This window comes from Physcomitrium patens, chromosome 1 (assembly GCF_059467195.1).
Source record: "Physcomitrium patens ecotype Gransden chromosome 1, ASM5946719v1, whole genome shotgun sequence".
Taxonomy (NCBI): Eukaryota; Viridiplantae; Streptophyta; class Bryopsida; order Funariales; family Funariaceae; genus Physcomitrium; species Physcomitrium patens.
The window spans coordinates 11,248,935-11,261,889 of NC_143410.1; the positions used below are offsets into that span (position 1 = coordinate 11,248,935).

Below are 12,955 nucleotides of genomic sequence, written 5' to 3' on the forward strand. Positions count from 1 at the left end.
TAAGGGAATCACTAATAATAATAGACAGCAACAAAAATTATTAAGAGACAAAAATTTGGGTAAAAATGTAATATGATCATTAGGGGAGGGGACAGGAGAGCAAGGTCGTGAAATATAAAATAATAATAATAAAACAATGATATTACTCTGCTTATGTGAAGGTGCATGGCAGCAAGAGGAGGGGATCTATGTAGTAAAAGAGAGATGTCCATCTAGGAGTTCTTTTAAAAAATCATACAATGGTTCTTCTATGCTTGTAAACGTCTATGACAAATACCAATCAAACATAGGAGATACATAAATTGATGTTATATAATTTAAATTTTTCACATCAGAAGAAAAATAATCTAATGTCAATAATATTAAGTTAGTAGTTAGTTTGTGAAGGACAAAATTGTATTGTCTAGCATTAGCCAAAAAGAGAGACAAAAATACAAAACAACCAATGTAATTCTGATACAAGTTCATATAGTTACACTAATAATTGTTTAGGTAGATTGTTATATAACATCTTCTTGTGAAAGTATTATATGAACTTTTAAAGTCTTTGCTTATTTTGTAATATAAGTTTTTTAGGATCTACAACCTTATGTTGTCTAAGCCTACTTCAGTAGATTTTGGTGTTTATGCTTTTTTTTTTGATAAAAATATTATAAAATATTGGTATTAAAAAATTTAAAATTATACATGTGGAATATATATTTATAAAAGTCTACTATTATTTAATGTTATAAAGTCTTCAATAAATCCTATCATTTTGGATTTATTTTGGTTTAAAAACTATAATCCTTAAATAGGTGGAATATATTATATTCTTAGATTTTATCTTTGAAAAAATATTTATAAAATTTGTTTTATGCCTATTAAAGTTTTTCATCAATTTTTTGGAATAAAGAAATTTATATAAGCAATATATATTTATATATATATATATATATATATATATAATGCTTGTTAATTTTTGCAACTCTTAGTTTTTATCTAAGTAGGAATTATAATAATATCTTAGAATAATATAAAGAATTTTAAGATGTAATTAAAAATAAAATATCAATATTTTTTCTACATTTTATCTATTTAATAAAATATTGGATCTTAAAAAGAAATCCAACTACCATTTGGATTAACTACTTATTTATATTAAAAAATATATTGACAAAAAGCTTATAAAGAATTATAATTAAGCTTTAAGATCTTTTAGAATTATAATAATTTCTTTGGAAAAAAAAATAGAGATCCTTATGCATATATGCATACTATTCTGGACTTAATAAATCAACTTCTAAAAGTTATTAGATTTTTTTTAGTATGAGAATTTCCTCACCAACAAAGCAAGGCTAAGATTTATACTAGATTTAATCTTTAGAGAGATTAATATCTAATATATATTAAAAAATATACATAAATATACATATACATATATTTTTTTTTTACATATCATTCTAAAATAATTTATATTTTTTAGAATGTTTGTTCTAAAAAATCCTATCTTGCATAACAGAAAGGTTTTTTTATATAATCAATAGTATATTATCTTTTTGAAAGTAAAGAAATTTCATATTTAATATATAAACTCAAGAATCTAATTTTTATTTAATTATTTTTACGAATTTTGTTTAACCATGTTAGCAAACTAATATTTTTTAATAAATAAATAGCTTATGAGGTGATTTAAATAAAAATTATTAAAAAAGACCACCTTTTTCATCATAAAAGATTTTTTTATATATTATAGAAGTTAAAGAAAATATGTCTTTTTAATAATATGATATTTTTTATAAAAAAATACATATAAAATTTATTTCAAAAATACTTTGATGGCTTCAAACTTCAATATTCATTAAAGATTATTAAAGGTTGATATTAAATTATTTTTACCTATTTCTTCATATGTCATAAATAAAAAAAATTATATAAATCAAATATTAGATTTTATTTTTAATATACCATCAAATATATTTAAGAAATTGAATAATATTTTAAATGCTAGAACGTTTTTTAATAATAATAACATAAACATTTTTATGCAAAAAATATTAATTTTTCTAAATTTTAAGTATTATCTATTATTTGATATTTTTTACTTAAAAAATTCAACTAATAGAGTATTCTTAAAAAAAAAATATTAAAACTTTACAAGGTATTAAAATAACAACTATAAGAAATTAAAAGAACAAATTAAAACCAAAAAAAATAATTAAAATAAATTATGTTTTATCAAAAATAAAACTTCTTATCAATGTGTCAAGATACATAATTTCTTTGACATAATATCAATACGAATTAATCTTATGATAAATTAGATTATTAATAACTAAAACCATTTATTACTTAAAAGAATCAATTTGGTTACATATTAATTGTAACTACCATAGTTAACAATGACTATGTTCCATTAAGTTTTACTCAATTAAATAATTTGATGGACATATTGAAAATGAAGAAATTATCAACACCTCTTTTTGAAATCAATAAAATTAAAATTTTAAAGTAGATTTTTTTTTAATTCAAAATAATATTAAAATTACTTAGAATATCTTATAAATTGATGGAAATATAATATTAGTGAACAGACTTGAAAGTTATACAAGGATCTTAAAAATAAGCTGGAATTGGTTTTTTAAAATTTATTAAATAATACCAATCCAAATCAAAGACTACAACATATGCATATATTAGTTAAATAATTAGAAGTGGGTAGAAATAGGTAGAAGTATATTTGTTTGATATTATCTCGTTAAGTTGTATTATAGATTCTTCTTATATGCAATTTGAATCTATAAGCACCATAAGATGTTGTACATAATTGACACATGACTTGGTGAGTTGGCCACATGTTACATATGTTAGCTACTTGTCTCACCTACCACATAATCTTTAGAAAGACTACACATAACTTCCTTAGTAGCTAACATGTATGGAGATAACAATGAGGCCATCTTAATTATTGTCATTTTTATTTATTTATTTATTTATTTTTCCCTCTATTCTTCAATGATACATGAATATATTGTCTTTTGAGTTTTGTCTAGATTTATATCTTTGACAAAGACCAACTATTGATACTGACATGGTATAAAAAATTTAAAACTTTAAAAAATTTATAAAATTATGAAATAAATAAATAACATGTATACATTTTTGGATTTATTAAGATGTAAAATTAAAATTCAACATATTTAATTTAAAAAATATCATTTATAAAATTACCAAATAAACTATTTAGATTGTCTTAACTATCAAAATGTCAGATTTAAATTGCAAATATTTTAAAAAGGCATATTATTTTATAAATACATAGCCAAATACATATGTATAATGCCATAACCGTCAAAGGGAGTCTTAATACTTGGTGATACTACCAGAAATGGATATAATTTCTTATGATATTCTTAACATGTTATTAAAGATAATTATAAAATCCTAAATTGTGATAAAATAATTTAGTAGTCTTCTTATTTGGATATAAAATATTATGAATTGTTCAAAAGACATATTAATTACTTTTGTGCAAAGCATAAATCAAGGTTTGTAGCAAATATTATTTGATAAATTTTAGACTTTACCAACTTGTAAACTAACTTGATTATTTTTAGTATAATTCATCTTTAAAATATATATATATATATATATATATATATATACATATATTGTAGATGCATATATTATTTTAGTAAATAAAAGTAGTATAAATAGATAAACATATGATAATTAGATTTTATTTTAGAATTTTTTTAAAATATTAATAGATATAAATTACATATTTAGATTTAATTATATAAACCACATGCCTATGGAGACTTCTACTATAATTTGTTTATCTTTAAAATTATTATAGATGCAATCTACAATATAGATGCTTAGGCCCTAAGCCATGTGTTTTTTAAGAAGCTTCCACATAGCCTTTTTAGTTGATAGGACTAATAAAGGTAGGACTAACAACATTCTTAATTTAATCAAGGTCTTCTTTTTGTTTTCCAGTCTTGATTGAAAATTCTCCAATTTCTTTGTATAATTTTAAAATCATTCTAAGTTATTTTTATCTTCTATTTTAGTTCTTTTTTTCTTACATTCTTTTTTTGAAAGTTACATATGAGCATATTTTCTTTTCAAAAATTTATTTAGATTCATAGCTTTGATAAAAGAGGTCTTAAGATAAATTATTGAAATTTTTTTAAAGATATTTTATAAAAAAAATTATAAAAAAATATATTTTCTTTCTTTCTTTTCTAATTGTATATTAACAAACACCTTAGAATTACTCATAAAACATTTTTACATCATTGAGTATTAAATATTTGCTTCAAAGAATTTATTTAAAAACATCATTGTTACATTGTTGAAATAAAGATAAAATAATGTTGTTAACAATTGCATCTCATAACAATAACATTTTTGTAAAACTATAGATAAATTTTCTTTTGTAGCTATGAAATAATTATTTTAAATTGTAAATTATAAACACGTATTTTTTAAAGAAAAACAGGATGCTAATTGATTTGTAGGTGATAGAAGGCTAATAGATTATATATATATATACACACATACACAACTTAGTTAAATTTAAAGTTTTAAAAATATATTACAGATGTAAATCATTTAAGATAACTAGCAAGATTCTTTGTTGCAAGTGTTGCATCTCAAAAGTCATAATATCTATTACACTAATATCCACAAAATAAATATTAATCAAAAAATTATTTGGGAGGTTTTTTCAAGTCCTTTGCAATCAGATGTAACCATCCACCAAACACAAACTATACACATAAAAAACAAAAAATATACATGTCTTTGTATATTTATTTTTCATACATACATTCATATGTTTTGCAACAGAGTATATATATTTTAGATGTTTTTTTTCGGGCCAAACGTTACGTGGAAACGAAATGGATAAGGCTGGTCCGAGCGTAGGAGCGTCGGGTCGCGTCGCGTCGGGTGGCGTCGCGAGGACAGCGTCCGAGACGGAAAGACGCGGTAGCATCATTATCGTCGACCGAGGAGGGAGCAATCGAGATGAGAGAGAACGAGAGAATGAGAATGAGAGATGATGAGAGCTTCCTGAATCCAACTTCACCGAATTCGCGTCGCTCAGGGAATTGAGGATGTGGTGATCCCCTTTCTCTCACGTCGTCCACACGAGCAATCTCGCCTGCCTGAAATCCCCACCCAGCGTTGCAGGGAGTCTCCATGGCGATGGCGTCCCCGGCGTTGGTCACCTCCACCACTACCACCACCCACGCTGCCCCCGCTCAGGCCTTCGCGCCAGCCTCCTCCCCCGCCAGCTCCACCCAGAGATGCCTGCACCCATTTGCGCTTGTGGGTCGCAGGTCAAGCTCCAGCTGTAAACGTGCCCAGGTGCGGTTTAATCTCACGTTGCGACCAGTTTGAGGTATTGCTGTTGAATTCGAAGGTGGGGTAGTGTTCGCTTCATGAATGAAGGTTGACAGGAGTGTTATTTAGTGTCGTCGAGCTTGCGCGCGTTTTCTTTTCATTACCCCAGGTTGGGAGTACCCGAAGTTTTGATGCGCCTGATTGGTTTCATTGGCTCGGGAGCTGGCACATTGGAGTGTGAGCTAGCCAATGGTAGGGTTGAAGGAATCGAGCTCGTTACAGCAATTGATCAGTCGAACTCAACGGAGTGATCTGAAAGTCAGAGGGGATAGTACGCGTGAGAAAATTTGAGTCTCCTCACGTGGGTTCTTGTTGGAAAGAGCCTGACATTTTTTGTAATGTGCATTGAGAATATTAGTTAGCTCCCGACTGCACCGAGAATTCAAGGGTTTATAACTACGGGCCAAATCTCTGATTTTCCACCAGGTCTTTAATCACAGTCTGAGATATCTCAGACGGCAGTTGTGGAACTGTGCACTGGCGAGAAATTAACTGTTGTTGATTTGTGGCTCGTGTTGGTGGAATCGGTTTCACATTAAATATATTCATAGTCGGAAATTTCCTTTTGGCTGTAGAGACGAGTCTTCCGTGTGTCAGCTGCTGCAGCTGAGTCCGGGTCAGTACCACCTTCAATCCCGAAAGCAGACATTGCACCAGCAAAAGAAGCTCCCCCGAAGCCAACCTGTACGATCATCATCTTTCTCGGGGAATGCCTAATCAATTTTTGTTATAACCTTTCGTATATATTTAATTATGTCGTTTGCAATTCGAGTCTGTTTGCCTCTTCGAAATCTGATCAATTTGTCTCGTCGTGGCAGTGAAGAAAGGACAGATTGTGAGAGTTGACAAGGAAAAATATCTGAACAGTGTAGAGGTAATTTCCGTTTCTTCACAAACTTAAGCTTGGGTGACATGCATACCGATCTTTTATATGACAAGAAGCCATTGTATGTTGCCTTGAATTCCGCTCCAAAGACATAGTTATCTAGTCATTTGCAGAGATGTGCTTCTTTCTGCAAGCTTAGACACACAGATGTTCTGAATGAGGAAATCGCGATGCAGTATCTATCAGTTGGGCATCCCCCTTACTTCACTGGCCTAGATTACATTTATGAAGACCGTGGCGAGGTAAAGAGCGTGCCCATTTTCCTGTTCGTGTGATTTTTTTTTTTTCTTTTTATTTTTTTTCTTTTAATGTACACACTGCCGTGATTTTATTCTCCCACAATTGATTGATGACTGCACTTTCCTCCCTGTGAATCAATTAGTATACCTACTTTCTAAGACTCATGAGGTAATTGTGTGAGCAGATTTTGAACACCAGATTCTTTGATCATGGCGAGTATGCACTGGTATGTTCTCTCCTGTATTCCTAATTTCACAATTTTTATTCGTGACCCAGAACCTTGAATATCTGAGGCTTACCCTGTGAACCTACTTGCAGATTTCATGGGCAGGAATACCAACGAATCCAGCTTGGCTTCCTACGTACATGCTTATCCCGGTAAATCAACACACTGTAGCTTGTAACCGTCTTGTGCACAAACATAACTCTGCCGCCTGAGGTCTTTGCATTAGGATGTGTTTGTAATGCTGTCGTTTGGCATTATAAAAATTTAATTCTAACAATGGGGTTAAGGACAGTGTTGATAGTATTGTATGTCTTCGGATGTCTTTGAGATATGTTCTAATGCCCCGTCCTAAAATGCAGGCGGATAGGCTCTCATACAAGAGACAGTAATCGTCAGCTCCAACATTGATTCAGCTGAGACCATCACTTTCTGTAACGTTCAACTGGGATACTTCTCTCCTGTAATTCTTTCTCCTCCTCAAGTATTGATTAGCAAAATGTGAAGACCCTCCATCTGGGAAATAGTGAAGCTCATACTTCTATGTGGTCTGAACAGTTCTAATGATGTAATGTAGTGTTTTATTCGACGAAAATCCTCAGGATGTACTCTTTGGACAAGACTTAAGTCTTGAATGTAGCATTTTTTCCTAATAGTTGGTTATTTGACGTAAGCTATATAGGTCTGCTGGTGATGGAATGTTCTTTGCAACCCACTGATACTGGACTCTCGTTGACAGTGAAGAAACCTCTTCTTACATCAAATCCGCAATGATCTATGGAGAGGCAGCAACTTGTTAGGCCTGCCTAACTTATTTTCAAACTAAGATAGTCTAAAATAAATCAATTAAGATAAACTAAATCAAGATCAATTTTTTTGAAACAATTCAGATTTTTATAAAAATCTATTAATGTGATTCGAAAATTTGAGTTCAATCCCACATGTATACGTAAATTATTGGTGGCATTTTTTAGATAATATAATGTGTTAAATCTAATCAATATTCTTAGAATAAGTATCAAATCACGTGGAATAAGGATATAACGAAAAATGCTACAAATATTGGAACCAAATTCTTATTGAAGTGATAACTTTCTTACAACTATTTTTTTTAATAATAAAATCTTCACGATTGATTTTCAGAAAAATAATAATAAATAAATGTATTTTTGGAGTATCCCAGAAACGTCATTGCTTTGAAATACCACCTGAATAACATGATTGGAAACAGATATGTTATAAATTTTCTTAACAATTAAAAAATTAGTAAAATACTTCAAATATATGATTAGATGGGTAATTTAATCAAAGACTGGGCATCATCTGATACTTTATTAACTTTGAATATTCTTTTGCTACTGCCAGTAAAGATTTAATCTAATCAAAAGCACGTCAAATAAATTGTTATTGCCGTTACAAAAGTAAAAAATTTAAAATAAAATCCGATGAAATAAATAAATTGCATAAAAATATATTTTTTACTTTTAAGACAAAAAAATTCGTAAAATTATATATTATTTAATAAATAAATTCTATTCTAATTATAAAGCTATAAATCACTTCAAATTTATATCAAATTATATTCTAATTGAAAACATATATATCTAAAAAAGATAATAAAATTAAAAATCTAATAAGATTATATTGATCATTTATAAAATATAAATTATAAAAATTAAAAAAATATGAATATATGTTTTTTACTTATATCAATAATAAATAGATTTTGGGAATAATTAATTTTGGGAATAGTGCCTCAAAGGATGGAAAATGTTATTTGGTGGAAATCTAATAAATATAATCTCTCCTTGATCATGTATGTGTACCAACTAAAAAATGAAGGAAATAGCAAGCCTCTAAGAAACAAGAAGATGATGTCAAAGATGACAACAATTTTTACTTCTAACTTATATGACCCTAAGAAGAGGTATACATTTAGCAGAAAGTCTTAAAAATGAAGAATCTCACCTCTATTAAAACCATAAGCCTTAATTTAATCAAAGAAATGAACATTGTCATATTACGTGCAATCTTGCTTGAGAATGCACTGTATATTTGGCTATAGAAGGTAAATTGAGAATTGCAATAAGAAGATTCTAGTAATTTTAATAGAATTCTAAATAAATCCCAATTAAAATTTAGCAAATATTATCAAACCTTATTCAAATCTAAAAAAAGTCTTCAAGAAATCATAAAAGAAACATAAAAAAAATCTATAAAAATTATAAAGAATTTTACAAAAATCTTAAAAGAAACATCAAAAATAAAAATCTTAATTAAATCCCAAGTACATTCTAATCAAATTTTAATAAAATCCTAAATAAATTTTGATCAAATTCTAACCAAATCTTAATGATATTCTAATAAAATTCTAAATAAATTCTAAACAAAGTCTAATAAAATCCTAAAAAAAATCTAATGTATTTCTAATCAAATTTTAATCAAATTATACTTTAATTAAATTCTAATCAATTTCTAATGAAATCCTAAATTTTAAATCAAATCTTAATAAAATCCTAATTAAATTTTAAATCCTAGATAAATACTTAGTCAATCTTATAATAGATTGAAACCTAAATAACTAATAAATTAATCATAGATTTTAACTCAAAATTTTTATATCTCTCAATTGCTAAATTAAAAATAAGCATTAAAAATTTTAAAAAGATTGAACTAACTAAATAGAAGATAAATTCTATAATATACTTAAGTATTAGGAGGCGTCCTTCTACAATCTTAACATTGAACTTCTAGTGCTAATATCACTTGCAATCACCATCCAATGGTTTTCAAACTTTTCACACTTATTTAAAATTGAGTCTTCTACTAATATGTATATTTATTATTATTATCATTTAAATCCACAAAATGCTACAAATCTTAGTAATACTCACTATTCTTATAAACTATAATTTTTTAGACTCTAATACTTTAAAATTCAATATTCTTCAATTAAATAATTTGATTACGTTAAAACTTACAACATATATTTAATATAATAATAGTCACGTGATTGTAATATTTTATTTATAGATTATCTACCAATCTCACACAATTCTCCAAAGTATAAACTCTTTATATCTTCTCAAAAATCCAAAGTCATTCCAAATCAATCCTAACTTTGTAAAGTCTTTATAAAGTCATTACAAATTCAAATCACTCAAAATCAATGCCTACAAAATTTTTCACTAGTTTTCTTTTAAATCCACCCTCCAATCATTCATAAAATCCTAGAATTGTTGTAGATGCATGGTTTTGTATCTCAAATCTAATTTCAACCCTCATTCACAACTAGTTCTCTATGGGTAAAAATTTTTAATTTTTTTAATTAATTTTTATTGAAAATTACTCTCATTTCTTTTCTTAAGTTGCTTATGTTAATTATTTTTCTTATCTACTTTGTTTTTCCTCATTTATAGCCATACAAACTAAGTAGAAGTTTATTTTGCAAAGAGGCAACATAAACACTTATTAGTTTTACTACTTTCTTAACTATTATCTAAACTTCTATAGTAATTTGCTAAATTTTTTTTCATTAAGTTTTTTTGAAATATAATATTTTATTTCTTTTTTATCTAATATTTGTATTACAATAAAATATTGCAACAACCCCAAATTAGATGATTGTCAAAACAAAACATATCACAAGGTAAAGAATCTCTAAAAGTAGTAAAGAAGTGACTCTAAGTTAAGAATGTCAAAAGGATCCTATATCAAACAAAAAAGGATGGAAAAATCACAAGAAAATATATCATTGCAACTAGAATGATAAATAACACAATTATCAAAATAATATGATAAAGTTATCATTTTGGAGATTGCCAATAATAACCTTAAATAATAAAAATAAGATTATTTAAGTTAAATTAAAGAGAAACATAGTCTAAAATAGGTTTAATATAAATAATGGAATTAGAAATTCTAATGCAATGGTTATTTTAGATATAGTAGGTATTTAAAGGATATATAAATAAATACTTTAGAAATACCAAATAATATATATCTTTTTTTTAATCAATAAAATTCATACTTTTCTTTAGACTTGATAGAATTTGAATTAATATGTATCTTTAAGAAGTAAGAGAAGTAATCTATAACCACTCCATTGAAAAAGAGATGTGATAGCATCAGATCAAAATACATACCAAATTGGAAGATATAGGCATACTAGTAGTTGAGTTGCAATGAAAAGAAGATTCTTGCATTTGTTGCTAATACATTTGGTGGTGACTTATGATATTTGAAGGAAGTCAAATTTGTAAGAGAGAGAAAGGATGCCTTTTGTTTTGGTTGAAATCATTGAAAGTGTTGATAGAAATCAATGTAATTTGCAACCAAGTAGTATGAAAGATCAATAGAGCTACACCACCTTACTTTAGTATGCTTCCAAAAAAATTCAATATAAAGAATATAAAAAATAAAAAGTCTCAATGAAGATTGAAGCATTATTAAAATGAAACTTGATGTAGCATTAATATTATAAAAATTAATGATTAGAGGGCATTTATATATGAGATAGGATTACAACTTTATTTTCAAATAATATTGAAATAATTGATATAGGAGGTATGAAGTCTTGATGAAATAAGAAGTAAAGTTGTTTAAGCTTTTGATGGTTATACTAGGCATGGGGGTTTTAGAGTGCTCTTCACAAATGCTAAAATGAGAGATATGAGAGATGTAAACTTTTAATAAAGTAAAAAATAGAGTTAATGAAATATTTTTAGTTAATCAAAATACTAATAACATTCCAAAGAGCTACTAATATTATAACAAAGCCCTCAACTTAATGCTCTAAATTGATTCTAATTGTCACCTTAAAGTTAAAATCTAGAGTAAAATTATTATGATAGTATTAAAGTTGAATTTACGTACCTTGTGTAATTTAATCGAAAGCAAAGTAGTACACTTTTATGTCCTTTGGGATTGTAAAGACATACTTGCATCCATCTAATTTTACTCAAAAAATAAAAAAAAAAAAGATTTTAGGAAAGTAAAAAAACAAGTTAGATGAAAATAGTAGAAGATAGAAATTAAAAAGTAATCTACTCGCTACTAGAACCTAATACCTAAATAAAGTAGATTGAAGATATTTAAAGCTTGTCCCTTTAAATGAAATAAAGATAAATCAAATGCATTGCTTTAAGACAACCAATAAAGAAAGTCTCAAATATTAGAATCTTGAATTGCAAAGTATAGTTAGATAAAGTAGTAATTCAAAATATAGTTCTTTGACTTGGAATATGTATGTTTGAATGTTATAAGCTATTAAAATTAAAAGAAAGTAGAAGTTAGAAAAAGAAGTAAGTTCTAACATACAAAGAAATTGTTTAAGTTGGCCAAAATAACAAACAATGATTTAGTACAATTAATCATCATAAAAAAAAATACATGTTATTTTCAAATATATTGGCTATATTGTGACAATATTTAAGAAGTTCTTGCATTTTCTTACAATAGCAATTATGTTCATTTTGGATTTTTTATTTTTATTTTTTAAATTTTGATATATATATATATATATATAATAAAATAATTACAAATTCGTAATAATTTTTTTAGGATTTAAATTTTATATAAATCTATATATATATATATATATATATATATATATATATATATATATATATATAATAAAACAGAATAAATTGTAATAATAACATGTAAAAGTAATCTTTGATTTTGATTAAAACATGCTAATTCTTGTACAGACTTACTTCTTATAAATATGTATATATATATAACATCAAAATAAAGACTAAATTTCTATCACCTAAAAGAGTTATAATTTTGAAGAAAATTTTGGAATTAAAATTTTATTAGTATTTTAAACTTTAATTTTTAAAATAAATATAATCAATTTATAAATAGTCTTTAAAAAATAATAAAAAATAAATTTATACAAAAACTTGTAGCTAACAACATTAAATATTTAAATAAATTATAATTTTATTATAATTATTTTAGGAGAAAAAATAGATTTAATATAAAATATCATTAGTAAAAATATTCAAATATATAATTATTACAATATGGTCCAAGTATTTTAAGTAGAAATTATAGTTGTAAAAAATTGATCATAAATAGAAAGTTATATATAAGATCTCATCCTACCAATATTATTTTAATATATTAATTTCTATGAATATTTTTTTAAATATATATATTTATATATATTCTCAAGTATTTGAATTTATTTGAATTTAAAAATA

At 26.2% G+C, this 12,955-nt stretch overlaps 1 protein-coding gene across 1 annotated transcript; it reads left to right on the forward strand.

The window, feature by feature from the left end:
- Positions 1 to 5,075: 5,075 nt before the first annotated feature.
- On the forward strand, positions 5,076 to 7,420 carry LOC112287915 (NAD(P)H-quinone oxidoreductase subunit O, chloroplastic). The gene is made up of 7 exons (XM_024531541.3): positions 5,076 to 5,358; positions 5,970 to 6,078; positions 6,213 to 6,268; positions 6,457 to 6,522; positions 6,705 to 6,746; positions 6,839 to 6,898; positions 7,106 to 7,420. Exons 1-7 carry the CDS (start codon positions 5,191 to 5,193, stop codon positions 7,133 to 7,135), a joined length of 531 nt encoding a protein of 176 aa, XP_024387309.1. The 5' UTR covers positions 5,076 to 5,190; the 3' UTR covers positions 7,136 to 7,420.
- The last annotated feature ends 5,535 nt before the right edge of the window (positions 7,421 to 12,955 follow it).